Raw genomic sequence first — 24,520 nt, forward strand, 5'->3', positions numbered from 1 at the left:
TGTGACCCATCCCTCCCTCCCTCTCCCACCCCCCACTGGCCCAGGAAGCTGCATTATACCCCTCACTATAGGGTTTTTGCTTTGATGCCCTACTTACAATTTGGTCAGTTCCTGCTTTTAGTTTCCCTTTCAGATCTTCTTACTCAACTTCAATTGATGAGTGGGATCATCCTATACTCATCTTTATATTTCTGACTTAGCTCACTTAACATAATTCCTTCTAGCTCTGTCCAAGATGGGTCAGAGAAGGTGGGTTCATTGTTCTTGATAGCTGCATAATATTCCATTGTGTATATATACCACAGCTTTCTCAGCCACTCATCCATTGTTGGTCACCTGGGTTGCTTCCAGGTTTTAACTATTATGAATTGTGCTGCTATGAACATAGGAGTACACACCTCTTTTTGGTTGGGTGTTATGGAGTCCTTGGGGTATAACCCCAGGAGAGGAATTACTGGATCATATGGAAGGTCCATGGCTAGCCTTGTGAGAGTTTTTCAGACTGCTTTCCACAGAGGCTGTACCAATTTACATTCCCACCAGCAACGTAAAAGGGTTCCTATGTCCCCACAGCCTCTCCAGCATTTGTTGCTGCTGTCCTTTTTGATGTATGCCATTCTTACAGGAGTGAGGTGGTATCATAGTGTTGTCTTACTTTGCATTTCTCTGACAATCAGTGACCTAGGGCAATTTTTCATATGTTTGTTAGCCTTTTGGATCTCCTCTGTAGTGAATGTGTTGTTCATATCCTCTGCCCATTTTTGGATGGGTTCATTTGCTTTTTTGGTGTTATGTTTGCTGAGCTCTTTATATATTTTGGTGATTAGTTTCTTGTCTGATGTATTACATGTGAAGATCTTCTCCCATTCTGTGAAGGGTCTCTTTGATTAGTTTCTTGTCTGATGTATGGCATGTGAAGATCTTCTCCCATTCTGTGAGGCGTCTCTTTGTTTGTTTAATAGTTTCTTTGGATGTGCAGAAGCTTTTCAATTTGATGTAGTCCCATTGGTTTGTTTCTGCTTTAGTCTTCCTTGCAATTGGGTTTGATTCATCAAAGATGTCCTTGAGGCGTAGGTGGGAAACTTTTTCCAATGTTTTCCTCTAAGTATTTGATTTTTTCTGGTCTGACATGTAGGTCTTTGATCCATTTGGAATTGATTTTTGTTTCTGGTGAGATAAACTGGTTCAATTTCATTCTTCTGCATGTTACAACCCAGTTTTCCCAGCACCATTTATTGAAGAGAGCCTCCTTTTTCCATTTAATCCTTTGGGACCCCTTATCAAAGATTAGATGTCCATAGGTATGGGGATTTATTTCTGGGCTTTCAATTCTATTCACTGGTCTGTGGTCTATTTTTGTTGCAGTACCATGCTGTTTTGATGATGATGATGGCTTTATAATATAGTTTAAGGTCTGGGAGTATGATGCCTCCATTTCTGTTTCTTTTCCTTAAGATGGTTTTGGCAATTCTAGGTGTTTTCAGCTTCCAGATAAATGATTGTAGTGTTTGTTCTATTCTCTTAAAGAAGCTTGGTGGAACTTTGATGGGTATTGCATTAAATTTGTATATGGCTCTGGGGAGAATATTCATTTTGATGATATTTATTCTTCCAATCCATGAGCATAGGATATTTTTCCATTTCTTGGTATCAGTTTCTATTTCCTTGAGTAGCAACTCATAGTTTTCAGTATATAAGTCTTTCACTTCTTTGGTCAACTTTATTCCTAGGTATTTGATTGATTTTGCTGAAACAGTAAATGGGAATTATTTCTGGATGTCTTCTTCAGATTTAGTGTTTGCATAAAGAAATGCCACTGATTTTTGTACATTGATTTTGTAGCCTGATAACTTGCTATATTGCCTAATAACTTCCAGTAGTTTTCTGCTGGATTCTTTAGGATTTTCTATGTATTCTATCATATCATCTGCAAATAATGAGAGCTTGACTTTAAGTCCTTGAGGTGTGCAGTAAGGTTGTTCATTTGAGCTTCTTCTTGGTGTTTAATATGTGATTGTATGGCTATAAGTTTCCCTCTCAGTACTGCTTTAGCTGTGTCCCAAATATTTTGATAGGTTGTGTCTTCATTTTCATTTGTTTCCAGGAACATTTGAATTTCCTGCTTGAGTGAATCTATGACCCAGTGGTTCTTAAGGAGTATGTTGTTTAGTTTCCAAATTCTGTGACTTTTAATAATTGTCTGTTTGTTGTTAAATGTTAGGTTTACTCCACTGTCGTCTGAGAAGATACTTGAGATGATTTCAATGTTCTTGAATTTATTGATGCTGTGGCCTAACATGTGGTCTATCCTTGAGTATATGTTATGTGGATTTGAAAAGAAGGTGTATTCCAGTTTTTTGGGGTGGAGGAGTCTGAAAATGTCCAAGAGGTCTAGTCTGTCAATCTCTTCATTCAATTCTCTTGTATCTTTGTTGGTTCTCTGCTTTGTTGATCTGTCTAAGTGTGACAGTGGGGTATTTAAGTCTCCCATTATTATTGTATTACTATTGATGTATTTTTGAAATTCTTTCAGAAAGTGCTTGACGTATTTAGATGGTCCCTCATTGGGTGCATAGATGTTAATGATTGTTAAGTCTTCTTGGCTGAGTGATGCTCTAATCATTATGTAATGTCCTTGCCTATCTTTTATTACTTTATTTAATTTAAAATCTATCGTGTCTGAGATGAGAATGGCTGTTCCTGCCCTTTTTTGTGGTCCGTTAGCCTGTATGATAGTTTTCCATCCTTTCACTTTAAGTCTGTGTTTATCTTGTTGTGACAGATGGGATTCTTGCAAGCAGCATATGGTTGGGTTATGTTTTCTGATCCATCCCCCCACCCTGTGCCTTTTGATGGGTGAGTTTAAGCTATTGATATTTATTGATATTATGGATATAATGTATTGTAGTGCCATTGTTCAAAAAAATATTTTTTTGCTCTGATATATTGCCTCTATTATAGTGATGTTCTTGTTTATAAGAGGTCTTTCAGAACCTCTTTCAGGGCCGGCTTGGTGATGGTTGCCTCCTTTAACTGTTGTTTGTCTAAGAAGGTTTTGATCCCTCCATCTAGTTTGAAAGAAAGTCTAGCAGGATATATTATTCTTGGTTGAAGCCCTTTTTCATTCAGGGCTCGATAGATATCTTGGCATTCTTTTCTGGCTTTTAGAGTTTGAGTGGAGAAGTCTGCAGATAATCTTATGGATTTTCCCTTGTATGTGACTTTTTGTTTCTCTCTTGCAGCCTTTAGGATCCTTTCTTTATCCTTACTTCTTCTCACTATGACTATGATGTGTCTTGGTGTCTTCAGGCTGGGTTGATTCTGTTTGGTACTCTCTGGGCCTCTTGAATCTTGTTGTCCTTTCTGTTATTCAGGTCTGCGAAGTTTTCTTCTATTATTTCCTATAGAATGTTTGATTCCCCTTCCTCTCTTTCTTCCTCTGTTACTTCTTTTGAGATCATCCCATATGTCTCTGTTGTTGTTTTCAGTGTCTCTCAATCTCTTTTTAAGCTCTTTCACCTCTTTCTTCGCTTTCTCTAACTCATCCTCTGTCTGACTAATTCTGTTTTCTGCTTCTGTTAGTCTGCTTTCCCTTGCCTCAGCTTCTTTCTTCATTACAGCTATTTCAGCTTTCAGTTCTCTAATTGCCTCAAGATAATCAGTATTTTCCTTGGGGGTCTCAACTGTTGTTTCCCTAATACTGCCATTCCTTTCCTCCAATGTTCTTTTCATTTCTGTGATTAATGTTTATTATTGCTTGCATACTTTTCTTATCTATGGTTACTTCTGGCTGATTTGTAGTTTCTTCTGGGCTCTTGTCTTCATTCATTGGAGTAGCAGTTTTATTTGTTCTTGATCTACCCATTTTTTGATATATGTGTTTCTTTTTTATGCTCTATTGTTCCTCAGCTGTTGTGTCTTGAGTACAAGCAACACTGTACTAAATACCTTTATGACAATTGCACTCACCAACCTCAGGAATTAAAGTAGCAACTGAAGCAAGTATTGAAGCAGTTTAATCACTACCAGTTAGCCAAACAATTTCTCCAGTCCATTAAAAAATAATAAGCAAATCCCAGTGAAGAAGAAAGAGAAAAGAAAGAAGGGATAGCAAGAATAGACAGTTATGCAAATCTACTATCCACTGTATATTCTATAGGTAACAATAGGGGAAAGGGAACTAGAGCAGAGATACACACATAGAGAGTCCACTCTGAGTCAGATTTCTTCCCCAAAATAATTCACGAATTCAGAAAGGCAAAGAAGAAGTAAGGAAGAAGTGTATCACAAGATAAAAAAAAAGAAAAAGAAAAAAGAGACAAGTGAGAGAAAAGGGAAAAGATAAGAAAAAGAGCTGCAATTAAAGAGCAGTGAAAGGAAAGGTTTGTTTTTTTTTTACTTTATTATTATTTTAATTTAATTTAATTTTTTTATTTAGCTAGAAGGAGGAGGGTGGGGAGAGTCTGTAGAGGAGGTAGGAGTAAGGAGACATGTTCCTCCCACAATAGATAAGATGCCCACTACCCTAGCAATGAAAGATACCCTAAGAGTTAATTCAGATCAACCTAAAGGGGGGAAATATATATGCCTTTATATAATATTAATAATAAAATAGAGCAGGGTAAAAAAAAACCCTGTCCCAGATTACCTCAAACCTCGTGATCAGAGGCAGCTGATTGTTAAGAATGAGAAAAAAAAAACCTCAGGACTAGACAAGGATAGCTGAAATAGACAGTTATGCAAATCTACTATCCACTGTATATTCTAGGGGTGGCTAAAGGAGGAAGGGAAGTTCAGCAGAGACACTTGCAGTGAGAGTCCACAATGAGTCAGAATTCTTCCCCAAAATAATTCCCAAATGTGTATCAGTGAATTCAAAAAATCACACTGTTTGGTGGTGTGGGGGCTGGGCCCTGTGGCTTTGGAAGCTGTAGGATTAAGGAAGAAAGGATGATAAGAATGAGAAATAGAAAAAAAGAGAGAGAGAAAAATGAAAAAGATAAGAAAAAGAACAGTCATAAAAGAGCGGTGAAAGAGTTTATTTATTTATTTTTAATTATTTAATTAGCTATGCGGGGTGAGGTGGGGGGGTTGGCTACTTAGAAAGAAAAAAGGCCAGAGGTTTCAGAAGGGTATAGACTTAGAATGAATGATACTCCCTGGTGGGATAGGAATTTGGTAAAGACAGAAGCTCAGCACGGGAGCCTGCTAGGAGCTGGTCCCTGGGACTGGTTATGGGGGGGGAGGGAAGGGGTGTGCTTAATAATTAAAAGGAAAAAAATGTATTTTCCCTTTTTTTCTACTCTATTTCTTAACCCAAATTAAGTTATAGTCACCTCCTTTGTGTCACCAATAGGACCCCTTATTGACTGGCCTACTAAAGGCAGAAAATCCTACCATTTCCAGAAGATGTGGTCAGAGCTCAAGCCACTAACAGCTTCTCAGTCCGCCATCTTCCAGGAACCTTGACTTTCTAATTCTTAACAGCAGAGGAAAGTGACAATTAATTAGGTCACAAGCACCATAAACAGATGATTTTGTATATTCATACTTGGAAAACTAACTTCCTAAATTATGTGAGGATTTAGAAATATTTTACTTAATGTACTCCATTGCACATATAATCATTTATTAATATTTTGTTTCAGTGTTTCTATGTGGTGCATGGAAAGGAACCACGGACCTTATGCATGTGCCTCACTGCTGTATCATCTCAGATCAATTTTTAAAACTATTTTATTTATTTATTTTGGATTGAGACAGAGAGAAATTGAGAAGGAAAAGTTAGATAGACAGACAGACAGACAGACAGACAGACATACAGACAGATAGCAGGGTGGTTTTACCTGGTTAAGTAAACTTATATCCATACACAAGAACCAAGGTTCAAGCCCCTGACTCCCACCTGCAGGGGGAGAGCTTCACGAATGGTAAAATAATGCTGCAGGTGTCTCTCTCTGTCTCTCTCTCTCCCTCCCACCCTACCTTTATATATCCCCTTCCCTCTCAACTTCTCTTTGTTCTATCAAATAAAATAAGTAAGTAAAGTTTTAAAAAGACAGGGAGAGAGAGACGTGCAGTACAGCTTCACCACTCATGTAGCTTCCCTCCTGCAGGTGGGGATTGCGGGCTTCAACCTGGGTCCTTGCATACTGTAATGACTGCTCAAGCAGATGCAACAAGACCCGGCCCTAGATCAATTTTTATATTTTATAGTGTGCAAGCGCAAGTGCGTGTGCATGTGCATGTGCGTGTGTGTGTGTTTGAGAGAGACAGAGCAAGATGGAGAGACACCAAAACACCCCTCTAATATCCATGAAATTCTTCTTGTCCTTAGTGCTTTCATAAAATATAAGAGGATCAAATGATGGAGCTTCCCAGATGAAGACAAGCCCTCTAAATTTTGAGTCAGTGCCCCATGCCTCAATGTTTTTAACCCTCAAATTCATTGTTGTTGTTATATAGTCAGTAATTCCTTACCATCCCTCTGTATTGTTAGATAGATATTCCAATAGCTAGCTTTCATCTCAGAAATATGGCAGCCTTTCAAGTGCCCTTGTGCCATGCAGGAATTTCAGTCGAACTCCCTAACTTAAATGGGTCAAAGACCTCATATATTTTCCCCTTGTGGATATAAATAAATAAATATCTGTTCTTTACTCAGTCTAATCACTTTGTTAAGGCTTCCAGAAGGTTGACATATATACTTGACACTTTGTCAGCATACTCTGCTTCTGACATGTGAAGATTTCTTTTCTTATGAACTAATACAACACAGTTTTTCCTCAAACCATCTTATTGGGGAAATAATAGTTTATAGGACAGTTTTTGATACATTTGTGCAGTTTCTTATCCCCCCATGATAGGTTATAATAATATATTCAACATGTCTCAAGGACTATATTGAAATGGTTTAGGGTTAGCGTAGTCTGTCATTTTTGATGATACTGTTCACCTAGTTAAGCTACTTTTCCAGGCAATAATCAGAATAATATACTCCTTTGTTCCTAAAATATACAGTTATATAAAGTATGCTAGATATTTGTCTCCAATTGTTTCAGTCGTCTCTGACATAATTAACTTTGACTAGTTTAGATTCCTAATCTTTGAAAGTCTCTCTGAGGCAGGCTGGGAGTATGGATCAACCTGTCAATGCCCACATTCAGCGAGGAAGCAATTACAGAAGCCAGACCTTCCACCTCCTGCATCCCACAATGACCTTGGGCCCATACTCCCAGAGGGTTAAAGAATAGGAAAGCTATCAAGGGAGGGGATGGGATACAGAGTTCTGGTTGTGGGAATTATGTGGAGTTGCACCCCTCTTATCCTATGATTTTGTCAGTATTTCATTTTTACAAATAAATAATTAACAAAAAAGGAGGAGGAGAAAATTAAAAACCAAATGTTATGCATGTACAAACTATTGTATTCACTGTCAACTGTAAAACATTAATCTCCAATAATAAATAAAATAAAAATAAAAATAAACATCCACAAAAAAAAAAAAGAAAACCTCTCTGAGTTCAGTTTTCATTGGCTTAGGGAAGGTGTTGAAGGGAGCCCAATTATAATCTTTTTAAATTATTTTTTTATTTGATAGATACAGCCAAATATCAAGAGGGGAGGGGGGAGACTGAGAAGAAGAGAGCCAGAAAGACCCGTGCAGACTCCTGCTTCACTACTCATGAAGCTTCATCCCTGCAGGTGGGGACTGGGGCTTGAATTCAGGTCATTGCACATTGCAGCATGTGCACTCAACCAGGTGTGCCACCACCCAGCCCCTACAATTACAATCTCAATCCAGATTATCAAATTCACTACAGTAATCCAGATAATTAATTAGATTTTCAAAACCAAGATATAGAAAATAAGTACTATTTTAAAATCAATCTACTTGAGCTATCATTTATTAGGCCAACCCCCATCTTTTTTGCATTGTCTGAGTTGTGAACTTTTCTTAAAACTAGCTATCCCACAAAGACCTTCCCATTCCTTCTCCCACCGACCCATTCTAGTGTACAAACAATTCCAGTGTACAAACAACAATTAATTCAGTACTTCTGAAATCATTGACAGTTTCTATGATGTTAAATCCAGTGGGTACTTTTCTGTGTCAAACTTGACGTCTTAGCTATTACTTAGCTAACTACTTCTTTCTTCTTTTTTTTTTTTCCTTTTCTTTATTGGGGTATTAATGGTTTATAGTAAACAATAAAATACAGTAGTTTGTACATGTGTAACATTTCTCAGTTTTCTACATAACAATTCAATCCCCTCTACGTCTTCCTCTGCCATCATGTTCCAGGACCTGAAACCCCCCACCCCCAACCCCAGAATCTTTTGTTTTGGTGCAATACACCAACTCCTGTACTAATTCTGCTTTGTGTTTTACTTCTTTCTTCTTGAAAACAAAAATCATCCTCTTTTTACTTTAGTTACTCCACAATCTCCAGGATCTCTTTTTCCTTTTATTGTCACTGGGGCTTCACTGCTTCTGAATGACCTTTTCAGATAGAAAAGGAAGGGAGGGGAAGAGACACCACTGCACCAAAGATTTTCCCAGTTGTATATTACTCTCATATGCTATGCCAAGGACTGGAACCTGGGTTGCAGACATGGCAAACCTGACACCCTCTCTGGTTAGGTATCTTGCTAGTTCCTGGTTTTCTCCCTGTCACTCAATATTCTCTGCTGCCCACTTTATTTTGATGATTTCTCTTTTAGTTTCTAATCTTCAAATCATTGAATGTTTCAGGATTAACTTCTAAGGCTCTCTTATTCTCTCTCTCTCACCTTTAAATGATACCTATATGGTAATTACTGTCAGTTTTATATCTCCGTCTTTGGTATGTCAAGTTTATATATCATACTACTTAATTTATGTCTTAAATATCTATACATTATCTCAAAATTAGTCTATTTATTTCTTCCATCATTATTATTCCCTTGGTATTTACAATTTTATTTATGAGACCACTATCTACCCACTTGTTTAAGCCAAAATAATAAATTTATCATTTCTTCATTCCTTATATTCAATCATGAAGAAATCATGCTGGTTCTAGCTTCAGAATATAACTCAAATGGGGGTAGGGCAGTGGTGCATGGGGTTAAGTGCACATAGTACAATGAGCAAGGATCTCTCTTCAAGCCCCAGGTTCCCCATCTGCAGGTATGTCGCTTCACCAGTGGTGAAACAGGTCTGCAGGTGTCTCTCTGTCTCTCTCCCTCTCTATCACTCCCTCCCCCTCAATGTCTTTGTCCTGTCCAAAAAACTAAATATATATATATATATATATATATATATATATATATATCACTGGTCCTGTGAGATATAAATATTATTAGCATTATGTCATTACAAAATTCAAGCTTAAAAAAACTTGTTAGTAATTTGCCCAAGGGTACACAGTTTTGATCATGAAAGAATACTTATAGGTGAATAATTGAACAGTTCCAGATAGTAATAATATCAATTTTATCTTTTTATTTTGTATTTAAAAAGCTATAGTTTTATCAGAAGAATATTCTCACCTAATTAAAACAGCTATACTATAGAGCCGAAGTCTTTGTTACATGTAATATAAGATGATACTAATTGTATTACCCATCAGTACCTCTTAAATATTAAAAACTAGTTTCAAAATCAGAGACTGAAAAAGATGAACATCTTGGCCTCCAGAATACCTTTCTTACTCTTCAAAGTTATATGGCAAATAGTACCCCAGCCCTATTAATTTCATGGGTTTTTTTTCTCTGCCCCCTTCTCCTTAGCAAGAGACTTCAGTCAAGAAAAACACTTGCGAAACTTTTATTGTGCTTCCTACTGTCATGATTTTATTAATATTCAACATTATGAACAATGTCAAGGGGACAGAGGAGAAAACCTCTGAAAATCCAATATGCACCTTAGTTCTATTGGCTAAATATTGAATGACATTTCAAGATAAAAAGACTGTGTGTTTTAATCAACCAAGAATCACTTTCAATGCCGAAAACAAATGCAAATATTGCTAGTATGATTAGGGAAACCAGTTGATTACCATCATTGACAGCTTTACCTTTTGTATATTATGAATTTGATTAGAAAGTTATCATCTTTACAATAGTAGAACCTGTCTTTCTGAGTAAAGAAAGGACACTGTATTACTGTGTGTTTTTCCCAATGATTTCATGTAGCACCATAAAACCCCTGCAATATTATCTCTGGTCATAATGAATTTTTAGTGAAACCCATTTGACATTTGTTTGGCATTGACTTCATTTCTAATCTTTGAATGCTGCTATAATTTTATGGACTTCTCAAAATCAATTTTATGTTGGGTTTATTTAATGTGTGAAGAATTAACTACCTTTTTTTACAGAGTCCCCTGTATGTTCACTCAAATGCAAGAGTTCTTGAGGACAGTTTGTTTATGAATTTAAAATATGAGATTAAAATGTGTTGGGGCTGTGGAGACAGCATAATGGTTCTGCAAAATACATTCATGCCTAAGGCTCTGAAGTTCCAGGTTCTATCTGCAGCATAACCATAGGCCAGAAGTGAGCAGCATTCTGATCTCTCTCTGTGTACCTATTTATCATTAAAATAGTATATGTCTTTTCAATAAATATTTCATTTACTTATTATTGTATAGAGACAGAGATAAATTAAGAAAGGAGGGGAGATATGGAAGGAATGAGACAGAGAGACACTTGCATCTCTACTTCAGCATTTGTGAAGCTTTCTGCTTTCAGGTGGGGACCAGGGGCTTGAACCAAATCCTTTGCACACTATGTATGTGCTTAACCAGATGTACCACTGTCTGATCACTAAAATACTTTTTACAAAGGAAAACAATGAGACTATAATGGGGTTTTGATAATTTTTATGTCTTTTAGAAAGAGTCAACTCTAGTTTCTATAACCATGTAAATATATTTTCTTTTAAATACCCACAGAGCTATGCACTATAGACTGTGGTAGCCACGGAGTCTGCTCAAGGGGAATCTGCCAATGCGAAGAAGGCTGGGTTGGGCCTACATGTGAAGAACGCTCATGCCATTCTCACTGTGCTGAACACGGCCAATGCAAAGATGGGAAATGTGAATGCAGCCCTGGATGGGAAGGCGACCACTGCACAATTGGTAAGTACCATACACTCTAACAAAGTCAATTGGATTAATTCAAGAAGTAAAAGCACCCAGGTAGTTAATCACTGGGCTTTTGTAGAATTTGAAGTTAGAGGACAGAAGGAAGAGAATGGTTGATTATAAGTTTGAAATTTTCATTAACAGAGGGGTTTCTTCTTTTGTTGATAATAGCATCCTTATTTCTTGTTGTGTTTCCTTTCTCATTACTTCAGTATTCCCTCTATTTTCTTCTTTCAAATGCTTTGAGTCACTCGGTGAAAAATGCTACACTGGAATAAAGTGTTGTTAGTTAAGAGAAGTGCTTTTGTTGTGAAGGTAATAGTCACTGATCCCCCCTTTTTTTTTTCTTTTGAAAAGTATAGGTTGTTTCAGTTGAAAGCACTTAAAGGCAATTTCATTAAGTAGGACTACTTTAACAGGGACCATTCGATATCATTAGGGGCTGTCTTTAATGTATATGAGAAAGACACTCCTGACCTACCATCAATACAGCATCTGTGTTGAATTGTTTATTATGTTGTATAGAGAGTTTGCACAGAAGAACCTACTCTCATACCTTATCACCAGTCTCACTAATTTTCAGGATACGTCCGAGGAGAACAGTCTGGATATGAGAATGTCTGTTTAGCAATTAAATTATAATGTTCTCTTAACATTATAAAATAGACTAATCATAATGAAGGCTTCATTTGTAAAATGTGTTCTTTTACTTTAGATTATGCAGTGCCAGAGAATGAATCGAGGGCCTTACACATATACAAAAGGTCAAGAATCTTACTCTCAAGGCCCAGTCCAAATTGTTTAATTTCTGTACTTAGAGGTATAAATGGAGAAGGCCAGGAGGTGGCACACATGGCTAAGCACACACATTACAGTGCACAAGGACCCGGTTGAAGCCCCTGGTCCCCACCTGCAGGGGAAAATCTTCACAAGTGGTAAAGCAGGGCTGGAGGTGTCTCTTTCACTGTCTTTCCCTCTAACCTCTCATTTTCTCTCTGTCTCTATCCAATAATAAATAAGGTTAAAATATTTTTAAAAGAGATAAGAACGGAGAGAGAAAATAGTAGAGAAAATAGCACCACTGCGCCATCTATGAAGTCCCTGGTGTTATTCATAATGCTCTCACTTTGTGTCTGGAATTGAATCCAGAGCTCCACACATTGCACAGAAAGTGTTCTGCCTGCTGAACTATGTAGTTTCTAAAGTACTTTTTTTTTTTTCCGAAAAAAAAAAATCAAAATCCTTGACACCTACAAATATCTGCCACAGATACTTCCTGCCTATATAAAGGGACAAAATACACTTCCCATTGATCAGCCAAGGAAAGAGAGTCGCAAACTCTTCTGGTGAATTTCACGGGCACACAGAAAATCCATGCAGAGGTGGGCCTCTAGATAATCAATGTATTTTCAGCAGAGACATTTTCCCCCACCAGATTGTACTTAGTTTTCATTTTTAGGTGAGAGTATTTTATTTTGTTATGATGGTTGGAACCTGACAAAGTAATGTATGACCATATATATAATAAACTGTATTACTGGTCTACTAGACGTCCACTATATGATCACATATATATACATATATATTTAATAAACTGTATTACTGGTCTACTAGAGGTCCACTATGTCTTGTTTTTAGACTGTGGAAAATATTTAAAATTCATTAAAAAATGTGGTGAGGGGTGAGTTTCACATGCAGTTTAAATAATAACATTCTTACACTAGAGCAAGTTTATTACCTTCACATAAGAGGATTTAAATATTATGATTACCAAAGGTGGTTACTTCAGAACTCCCTTCAAAAGATATTATTAATAAGAATTTCAAGCTAGTGCTCTTTCATAAAAGTTATTACTGAAATGTAAAAGTGCAGTTTTTATACTTTTAATAAAATATGACACTTTTTAAGGAAACCTAAATAGAGTTTCTTACAGGAAAGCCATTAGTATCTTTCCCATTGAAAATATTATTCACAAACTGCACAAGCCAGTGTACCAACTTTTAAGCTTCAGGCTTTTCAACAGTTCACAGTTTACTGTTATTCTCCCAGGCAACAGATGGCAAACCATTAGTACATGTTGGTACTACTTTGGTCTCTCAGAAATTTATTCAGTCTCTTTCCCCTCTTCTTTTCTAGCTCACTACTTAGATGCTGTCCGAGGTAAGATTTTATTCACTACTTATATAAGATAATTGTTTCTTTCAATTGGGAAATATACATGTAGAAAAAAAGAGTTAGTGACATTTTTTTCTTGGCAATCATACCATTCTTAGGCTCATGCTATCAAAGACTAAGAAGTAATTTGTTTTTCTAATATTAACAAGTCATTTTTCCATAATGTGTAATCAATTGATAAGCAGGTTTAAGAGATATTTCTCCATGTTTTTCATGTTTTTTAATGAAAATGTGTGTGTGTGTGTGTAATGTAGACAGGTAACTGATAAGTGAGCGGGGTTTAAGTAGAAAGATTAAATTTGCCTTTCACTAGCTCCAAGTCCACAAGAAGTATCCTTACAAGTCAGGAATATTATCTTCCTATAAGTACTTCACTATTTATCAATATAAATAGTTGGAATTTTTCTGTTGGATATCCAACTATCTTTTATTGTCTCAGTATCATTAAGATTGGATTTGTCACAAATTATCTCTAATTTATCTCTATTCTGGTATTCCCATGAGAATGGAATTAGAAATTCTGTGCTTTTCCTATGCCACTTCTGAAGGCTTACATGCACATACATGCATACACATAATCTTTTCATATTGTCTAATAACCATCTGTACATTTTAAGATTTCTCTTACTTTTCTTTGTTGAGAATTGTTTAGAAAACCATTAGGTTATCTCTACATATTTTTTAAAAGCCAGTCTTTTGCTCTCTGTACTTTGGGAATTACCTTTAAAAGACAAAATGCAAAAAGAATATTGATTGGAATCTCTTCAGTAAAATCCAGATCTGGTCCTATATTGCTACTGGGAAAACGTCCAAAAGTTAAATGTCATTATTGCTGTCTCAGTCCCTCTACTCATTGAGTACTTGGCACATTCACAGTTGCCCTTTGTAATAACCTAGTTCTGAACTACTAGTAGAAAGAGTAGGGCATGCCTGAGAACTATAAATATAAATGGAGACCATTTTCAAAGTTATTGGTTTATCAATGAATACACACCATTTAAGCACAAAAATTTTCTTTTGACTATATTTATCCTGTTATTCTCTAGAATTATATAAGCCTAAATTTGGTGTGCATTTATTCCACAAACATTTGTTGAGCACTTACTGCATACATAATACCATGCTAGCTTCTGAGTGAAGTTCCAGATAGGTAAAAAATGCAATCATTAGTCCTGAAGTCAATAATAATCTTGACAAGAAAGGCTAAGTAGATGTAAAGCAACTGCAGGACATTTCTAAGGTACTAAACAGGCAAATATGTAATGGCATGATCTATACTGTATAACAACACACCTAAGTCTGGAAGCAATGTATCACAAGAGAAAAATCAGTACAGGCTGGAAGTAGTTAGGGGAATTTTTTCTTCATAGAAACTGCTGTCTTTTCCCAAAGTGTTTCACATAACTAGATACAGCATCACCCATCCAGTTTTGATTGAGATAAGGAAATACATTTTTTTGAAAAGAAACAAAAAATGTCTCATCCCTGTCATAGTTATCACTTTATATGAACAAGAAGTTGGGAATTGGGGTTAGCATTAATGATGCTGAATTGGCTCTCCAAGGGAAAGCACTGTAAAGTAAGGGATAACAAGTTTCCAGGGAAGGTTCCATAAGGAAGCAAACTTCTTGTCCATTTATTCAACACCTCATCTGAATGTAACAGATGATCTGATGCTTCCCTATAGACAGATGCATCATTGTTGACCAGGTCCATTCTGAAGACTTGAAAATGTTACTCTCTGCTCTCCTTTTAGATGGCTGCCCAGGGCTCTGCTTTGGAAATGGGCGCTGTACCCTGGATCAAAATGGTTGGCACTGTGTGTGTCAGGTGGGATGGAGTGGGACAGGCTGCAATGTTGTCATGGAAATGCTTTGTGGAGATAACTTGGACAATGATGGAGGTGAGTCCTTTTTAAAATGTTCATGCAAGAAAGAATAACTCAACCTTTACCATAATTATCACCAATCTAGGCAAGAGGGAACATTGGAAATCCTTAGTATAAGCAGTACTGAGTTACATAAATTCAGGCTGTTTTGTTTATTTATTTTGTATGTATTTATTTATTTATTCCCTTTTGTTGCCATTGTTTTATTGTTGTAGTTATTCTTGTTGTAGTCATTGTTGGATAGGACAGAGAGAAGTGGAGAGAGGAGGGAAAGACAGAGAGGGGGAGAGAAAGACACCTGCAGACCTGCTTCATCACCTGTGAAGCAGCTCCCCTGCAGGTGGGGAGCCGGGGGCTCAAACCGGGATCCTTACGCCAGTTCTTGTGCTTTGTGCCACGTGCGCTTAACCCACTGTGCTACCACCCGACTCCCAGGATGTTTTTTTTTAAATCTAAATTTGTTAACTTTATAGATTCATCTTATACTTTTTAAGACTTAGTCACATACAAACATACACATAATATTTTAATATAGTCTAACACTCATCTGTCACTTTATCTTCCTCTGCTTTGCTAATAAGTAATACTCTAAATTTTGTAGCATTGCATTATCTTACATTTTCATAATAACACTAGAAGATATAGATACTATTATTTTTCCTTTTTGTTGATGAGAAAACTAATACTTGGGATGGTGATGGTCAATAATTTTCCCAAGACCACATAGCTAAAAATTAACAGATCCAACATTCCTGTTTCAAGCTAAAAGGCTTCAGAGTCTGTTTTCTCAACCATTATAGCCATGCTACTTCTCATACCAGTGGCATTTATTATACCAAATTAAATCAATATACCACTGTAAAAACTGTCAAATGCTAATACAACTTACACTGTACACACTATGAAATTGTTTTCTTTTTTTTTTCTTATTTAGAGCTCCCTCTTGTGTCTGTACCTTTTAGTAACACTTTCTGTCTTAAAGCACACAACGTCAAGACAATTCACAGTAGAAGTGTTTAGATGTAATTCAAAAGCTGCACACGAGGTCTTAAAAAGACATATGTGGCCTCAAGGTCTCAAGATAACCATTTCTGTTTTAGTCAGGCAAAGAAAAGCATGAAATGCACTGTGTAGTCAGTCTTCAAAAACACCCACGTCTCCTCTGGATGAGCCTAAAACAACAAATGCCCACTTTTCTTTTAGTTTCTTTTTGTTGTTGTTGTTTATTTATTTTAAAAAGAAGACATTAACAAAACTGTAGGATAGGAGGGGTACAACTCCATGCAATTCCCACCACCAGATCTCTATAGCTCATCCCCTTCCCTGATAGCTTTCCTATTCTTTATCCCTCTGGGAGCATGGACCCAGGGTCGTTGTGGGATGCAGAAGATGGAAGGTCTGGCTTTTTTTTTAATTATTTCTTTTTTGTCTAAGAAAGGATAAATTAACAAAACCATAGGGTAGGAGGGGTACAACTCCACACAGTTCCCACCACCCAATCTCCATATCCCATCTCCTCCCCTGATAGCTTTCCGATTCTCTATCCCTCTGAGAGCATGGACCCAGGGTCGTTGTGTGTTGCAGAAGTTGGAAGGTCTGGCTTCTATAATTGCTTCCACACTGGTTGGTCCATACTCCCAATCTGCCTCTCTCTTTCCCTAGTAGGGTGGATCTCTGGGGAAGCGGAACTCCAGGACACATTGGTGGGGTCTTCAGTCCAGGGAAGCCTGGCCAGTATCCTGATGGCATCTGGAACCTGGTGGCTGAAAAGAGTGTTAACATACAAAGCCAAACAAATTGTTGAGCAATCATGGACCCAAAGCTTGGAATAGTGGAGAAGTGTTGGGGGGGGGGGGTACTCACTGCAAACTCTAGTGTACTTCTGCTTTCAGGTATATATTTTTCACTAGTTTACGGATACGTGTGAACATATGCTCTCTCTCATAGAACCTGTTCTATATCTAGGTTTTGGGACTTTGTTAGAAAATGAACCACCTGGGATGGAATTAGAGAATACTATGAAAGGAAAGGTCTCATCCGAGTAATGAAGTTGAAGAGTTATCATTCCACATGTGAAGTCTCTGGACACAGTCTGAGCTGAAGCATGTTGAGGTGGCAATCGTTGTGTTGATTAGGTTGCGATTGGAAGATGCAATATTATTTGATAGGGGTTGGGAGAGGCATACGGGAAAGTGGGCCCTATCCTAAGGTTCCAGGACTGAGGCTCTCTAGTGGAGATGTGAGGTTCCTGCTGTCTTAGGGTTCAAAAAGACAATTGATAGTTAATGTTATCATCACATTATTTGGTAATTCGGTTAACTTTGAAAAGTCCTTTTGTTAGGGTTTGCTGTATAGTACCCAGTATCTTGTATATAGCTGTGCCATTGGTTGCTTCTGATCTTCTTGGTCTAGGCTTTTGAGAGAATCCGCATATCAAATACACAGCCTATATATTAAAAAGACTCAGTCTGTGTTTTGAAAACCTTGAGACATACATTTAATTTTCCCCCTCTCATATTAACTAGTGATTTATATGGCTACACTTTACTAGGAGTGTACATAAACACCATTCCCACCACCAAAAAACTTTGTCCCATCCCACCCACCCAACCCCACCCCCATGGCACAGGAAGCTGCATGTGTACCCCTCACCACAGGGTTTTTACTTTGGTGCCCTAATTTCAATTTAGTCAGATCCTGCTTTGAGTTTTCCTTTCTGATCTTCTTTCTCAACTTCTGTTGATGAGTGGGATCATCCCATACTCATCTTTATCTTTCTGACTTAGCTCACTTAACATAATTCCTTCTAGCTCTGTCCAAGATGGGTCAGAGAAGGTGGGTTCATTGTTCTTGATAGCTGTATAGTATTCCATTGTGTATATATACCACAGCTTTCTCAGCCACTCTTCTGTTATTGGGCACCTGGGTTGCTTCCAGGATTTAGCTATTATAAATTGTGCTGCTATGAACATAGGTGTACACACATCTTTTTGGTTGGGTGTTATGGACTACTTGGGGTATATCCCCAGGAAAGGAATTACTGGGTCGTATGGAAAGTCCATGTCTAGCCTTGTGAGAGTTCTCCACACTGCTCTACAGAGAGGCTGGACCAATTTACATTCCCACCAGAAGTGCAGAAGGGTTCTTCTATCCCCACAGCCTCTCCAGCATTTGTTGTTGCTGTCGTTTTCGATGGATGCCATTCTCACAGGAGTGAGGTGGTATTTCAGTGTATTCTTTATTTGCATTTCTCTGACAATCGGCGACCTGGAGAAGTTTTCCATATATTTGTTAGGCTTTTGGATCTCCTTTGTACTGAATGTTTTGTTCATATCCTCTGCCTATTTTTGGATGGGGTCGTTTGCTTTTTTCGTGCTAAGTTTGCTGAGCTCTTTGTATATTTTAGTGATTAGTCTTTTGTCTTATGTACGGTATGTGAAGATCTTCTCCCATTCTGTGATGGGTCTGTTTGTTTGTGTGATAGTTTCTTTGGCTGTGCAGAAGCTCTTCAATTTGATGTAGTCCCACTGTTTTGTTTCTGTAGTCTTCCTTGCAGTTTGGTTTGTTTTATCAAAGATGTCCTTGAAGTTTAAGTGGGAAAGTGTTCCACCAATGTTTTCCTGTAAGTGTTTGATAGTTTCTGGTCTAAACTGCCAGGTTCTTCATCCATTTGGTGTTGATTTTTTTTTTTCTGGTGAGATAAAGTGGTTCAATTTCATTCTTCTGCATGTTTGAACCCAGTTTTCCCAGCACCATTTATTAAAGAGAGCATCCTTCTTCCATTTAATACTTTGGGCCCCCTTATCAAAGATTAGATGTCCATAGGTATTGGGTTCTTTTAGTTTCTACTCAAAAAAACATGATTTTTTTCCCAGAATCATTTAACTAGGTAAATAATGATTTACAAGACCATTGTCACATGGGTCCAGTTTCTAATCTCCCCATGATAGGTGTCTGCACACCAATCCCAGTTACAATTTATGTCTTTCTCCATCAGAATGCACTGAGTCCTTAAAATCCCTTCAGCTCCACCCCTACCCCTCAGCGCTCATGGCCTTGTTATAACAGACTATGACTAGTCCAATTTTTATCTTGTGTTTTTCTAAACATTTTCTTTCTACATTCTATATATTAGATTTAAATCTGGCTCCTGGGGAATTTTTTAAAAGGAAAATATCTGCTTAAGGCAATTATGTAGCTTATCATTTGAATCCAAAGTTGTGGTTTTAATCAATACGATAGTGATCACAGTGTAAATACCAAATTGGTGTAAGGCTTTTTCTCCTTATTTGACTAGTAGTTTAACTTTAATGTTTGTAAGACCTTATATTTTGTGATTGAGAGCACAAGGTTTTGAAACTGTACTTTTGGATTGAAATGCTAACTGCTGGCTCCATAACTTAGGACATTTTTTTTCATGTTCTGTGCCTCAATTTCCTCACATCTAAAATAGAACTGAGAATATTATGAACGACTAATAGGGTTGTTAATAAGTATTAAATATAATAATTCATATGTACTACTTAAAAGATAAACTGCATCTCTTTTCTCTCTTGCTCATGCATGCTAATCTTAGGATAACACAGAATTTCTGAAGAGACTTTGGTAGCTATCTAAGTTAAAAAATTATTTAGGAGGAGTCCAGCAGTAGCACAGTAGGTTAAGTGCACAACCATAAAGCACAAGGGCCTGCATAAGGATCACAGTTCGAGCCTCTGGCTCCCCACCTGCAGGGGAGTTGCTTCACAGGCTGTGAAGCAGGTCTGTAGGTGTCTCTCTTTCTCCCCCATCCCCGTCTTCCTCTCCTCTCTCCATTTCTCTCTGTCCTATGCAACAACAACATCAATAATAACAACAACAATAACTACAATAAAACAACAGAGAATAAATAAATATTTTTTAAAATGTTAAAAAAAATTGGGAAGCTGGAGTAAGACTTTCCAATACATTACACATTAGTCAACTCTTTTTAATGTGTGTTTATTTACTAACAAGAAAGAGAGAGATAACTAAATCTTCACTCTGGTTCATGTGGTGGAAGTTTTCAAATTCAATCTCGTTTGTAAACTTTGCATTCAACTACATTGCCACCTCCGTGGCTGCCATTGCTCACTGTTTACTTCATTTTTATGGCCCAACAATGTTCCCCTTCATTTTCCTTTACTTCATCCTCAGTATTTCCCCCTTTACCTGATAAGCCCTCTCCTTAATAACTGCCAGTCTCTCCTATTCATTTAAGTCCCAACTCGAGCCACAGTTTCCTAAGAAACCTCAGGCAACCACTGTGCCCAGTCTCCTATAGTTCTTATATCATGCAATCAAGCAGTTAATTATATTTTGTCTTTATGCTTGTCTTCTTACATATTGAGCACAACTCAGACTCCATATTTATATGCACAATATAATTACTAATAATCCCAACTTACTTTCAGTTAGAACTAATTGTGTACAAGGAACTATCCTTGTAATTTTTGTGGAAATTATTTCATTTAATCTGCATAAAATAGAAATTGGTCCAGCAAAAATATTTCATTTGCAAAAGAGTACCACTTTGCCATGTGCATGACCCAGGTTCAAGTGTGACTCCAGTCACACTGGAGAAAGCTTCTCTCATCTCTCTCTCTCTTGATATATATGTGTGTGTGTGTGTGTGTGTGTGTGTGTGTGTGTGTGTGTGTGTGTGTGTGTGTGTGATCCCAGTGCAAGAACCTATTATGAATACTACTTTATAAATTGGGAAACAGAAGCACAGAAACATTAAGTAAGTTATTCTAGATTATATACCATGTAAATGACAGAGCCGGTATATAAATCAGGTTCTCTGTCTTATTACAAAAATAATTTGAGGGGCCTGATGGTGGAACACTTGCTTCAGAACACATGTTACAGTGAACAAAAACCCAGGTTCCAGACCTTGGTCCCCACTTACCAGGGGGAAAGTTTTGCAAGTGGTGAAGCAGGGCTGCAGGTGTCTCTCTCCCTCCCTCCCTATCTCCCCTTTCCCTCTCGATTTCTGGCTATCTCTATCCAATAAATAAATAAAGATAATTTAAAAAAGAAACACAAAAAATTGAAATAGTAATAGAGATTTCTTAATTGGTGTATTTCTTAAGTAGTTAAGCTGAAAAAAGACATTAGCAACTTATGTAATTATGAATTCTGATTTAGGGTTGAGACAAAATAAATTTTCTGTCTTTATAAAGTAGAGCTTGATAAAATAATTTAATGTTTAATCTTCAAGTATTTATGGACTCAAGGTCACTTTGTGGCAATTAAAATTTTAATGAAGTAAGAAATTGATATTAATGGATTATCAGTTCTAAATAGCTATAATATATGTAGATATAAATAACATAAAATATTATGCTTAAAGGGACAGATTGTGATGCAGACAGTTAAACACACATATTAAAATGTGAAAGGACCCAGGTTCAAGCCCTCAATCCCCACCTGCAGGGGGGAATCTTCACAAATGGTGAAGCACTGCTGTAGGTGTCTCTCTCTCTCTCTCTCCCTTTTTATCTTCTTCTCCTCTTTCAGTTTCTCTCTGTTTGATAAAATAATAATAGGTAAATAAAATGTTTAAAATTAGTATTATTCTAAGTATATTGAGCTCTGGGCAATCCTTTAAAACCATGTAAAACCATCGATGTTTCTCAACATTCAAAGATCTTGATGAGTTTACTATATTTTTATTATAGTCTCTTTAAGGGAGAAAGAGTTCCAATTACCTTTTTAAGTAGGACTAAGGTGGTATTGATAATAAATATTGAATTATCCCCACCTAGAGAAGGAAGGGTGAATTTTTAAAACTCTGAAAAACCCCATGATTAATATCATATTATCTCATTTACAGCTGTAACTTAAGAAATAAGGATGGAAAGGGAAGACACAGAGTGAAACTTGGACTGGGTGTGGTATACTGCATCAAAGCAGAGGACTCTGGGACAGGAAGGAAGGAAAGAAGGAAGAAAGAGAGGAATGGAGAAGGAAGGGAGGGAATGATGGAGGGAGGGAGAGAATGAGGGGGTTGAGAGGCTTTGGGATCCTGGTGCATAATTGTGGAAAAGGACCTAGTTGAGGGTGAAAGTGTTTTGCAGAAACCTACCACAGGGAGATAAGAAATTATACCCATGTATCAGCAACTACACTCTCAACCATTAACTCCCCACTAAAGTCATTTAAAAAATTAGACAAACGACCATTTTATATTGCTTAAATAGTTTCCTTAAGAATACATTGAGTGTCCTTTATTTGGTCATCTTAGATTTCCAGCTATCCAAAATGGATTGACTCACTTAGTTGAGTATGACTAATTATTAAAATTTACATATTTGTCTATGCATGAGCATATGGATTTTAATTCAGTCAGAAAGTGCCAATTTAACCTTTAGAGGAAAAGTGGTTCTAGTTTTCAATGTAATTCTTAGGAAATCTTCTCAATTAATAAAAAACATGTTTAAGTGGCTGCTTCAAATAGCTGATACCTGATTATTCTATATTATACTTGATACTTAAATAATGGCAGGGGTTTTTGCCTGCTAATCAGTTTCAAATACTCACTAGTACAGCTGCTAATTCCTGCAGTGTTGACTTTAGTTATACTCTGATTAAGTGCATTGTAGCTCTAGCTAACTAATTGTCTGCATTGACTATGTAGGTAACACAACTGGTCTGAGAGCTATGAAGAGTTCCTTCAACAGTAAAAACAGAGCAGAGAATAAATAACCTTTGGACTTCTTTGCATTCCAAAAAAGGAAATCTAGTTTACACAGTGAGATAATGGATTACTACAGAAATCACAAGCCTGTAGAATACCTTGATCTAACTTATTTCTCGTCAATAAGTGCCTGCCTTTTATACAACCCTCTAAGTAAAGAAGAATACTTAGCATATTATCATGTATGAATTATGTGTCCCAATTTGAAGGTTGGAAAATATGATCACTGTCCATTGCATTGCACATATGAATTGACATATAAAATGAAGTGTACCCATTGTCTTAACTGAATCAGAATAGCTAAAACAAAGAGTAGAAAGAAGACTCTAGAACTACCAAACATCAAAGAATTTTTCCATTTATTTATTGGGACATTGATGGTTTATAGTGCAGTTGTTGACACATGGATACAACTCCTCATCTGCCCATAAAAGTTCTCTGCAAAACACCCTCACCTACAGCTCGGTTTCTTTTTACAACATCATGCAACAGGACACTAAGGTTCTCTTCACTCCCTCTCTCCCCTTCATTCCCCAGAATCTTTTGTTTTGATTTGATATTCCATACCCATTCCTAGTTTTGTTTTGTGCTTTCCCTCTCATTCCTTAATTCTTAAGTTCCAGCTAACTGATAGCATTCAGTATTGGACCTTCTCTTTTTGGCTTATGTCACTTAACATGAAATCTTCAAGTTCCATCCAAAATAAAGCAAAGGAGATGATCTCATCATTTTTAATAGCTGAGTAGTATTTCATTGTGTTTATATACCACATTGTCTTAGCCACTCCTTTGTCGTTGGACATCTGGGTTGCTTCCAAGTTTGGGCTATTATGAATTGTGCTGCTATACAGATTTGTTGTGATATATATTATTGTTTCTTTTGGGTAAATCCCCAGGAGAGAAACTGCTAGGTTATAGGGTAGGTCCATTTCTAGAATTCTGAGAAATTATTACTGACATAAGTGTGCAGACATATCAGTAAAAACTCTGGAACATACTCCAGAACAAATAAAAATGTTATATATTATAAAACTAGCATAAAAAAATAGTGGAGAAAAGAAGCATTGTGAAATAAATGGTGCTGAGACAGCTATTAAGAAAAATAACATTGTGAATGAAAAGAAAGCTCACTTGGATACTGCATTGCTTTGTCATGTGTGCAAACCAGGGTCAAGTAGTAGTACTTGTACTACATTAAAGGTAGCTTCAGTGCTGTGATCTCAGGCTCTCTTTCGCTCTTCTCTTTACACACACACACACACACACACACACACACACACACACACACACAAAATCAGCTCCGATCACTAAAGATACCAGAGTGATTCTCTAGTGCCCCTCTTGTCATTTTTATCTCACATATAAAATTCTTCACTTCGTGGGAGTCTGGCAGTAGTGCAGTGGGTTAAGCGCACATGGCGTGAAGCTGCAAGGTTCCACCGGGATCCCAGTTTGAATCCCCCGCTCCCCACCTGCAGGAGGGTTGCTTCACTAGGGGTGAAGCAGGTCTGCAGGTGTCCATTTTTCTCTCTCGCTCTCTGTCTTCCCCTCCTCTCTCAATTTCTCTCTGTCATATCCAACACCAACAAAAGCAATACTAATAATA

General features: G+C 37.1%; 1 protein-coding gene across 5 annotated transcripts in view; it reads left to right on the forward strand.

Annotated features, from left to right (window-relative positions):
• TENM1 (teneurin transmembrane protein 1) overlaps positions 1-24,520 on the forward strand; it is a 1,227,224-nt gene that overhangs the window by 962,034 nt on the left and 240,670 nt on the right. For all 5 annotated transcript variants that reach the window (XM_060183574.1, XM_060183578.1, XM_007524285.2 and 2 more), the window contains 3 exons: positions 10,941-11,126; positions 13,269-13,292; positions 15,064-15,210. In XM_060183574.1, the coding sequence (XP_060039557.1) occupies positions 10,941-11,126; positions 13,269-13,292; positions 15,064-15,210 (357 nt within the window). The remainder of the gene's footprint in view (positions 1-10,940; positions 11,127-13,268; positions 13,293-15,063; positions 15,211-24,520) is intronic.

This window comes from Erinaceus europaeus, chromosome X, assembly GCF_950295315.1.
Source record: "Erinaceus europaeus chromosome X, mEriEur2.1, whole genome shotgun sequence".
NCBI classification, from domain to species: Eukaryota; Metazoa; Chordata; class Mammalia; order Eulipotyphla; family Erinaceidae; genus Erinaceus; species Erinaceus europaeus.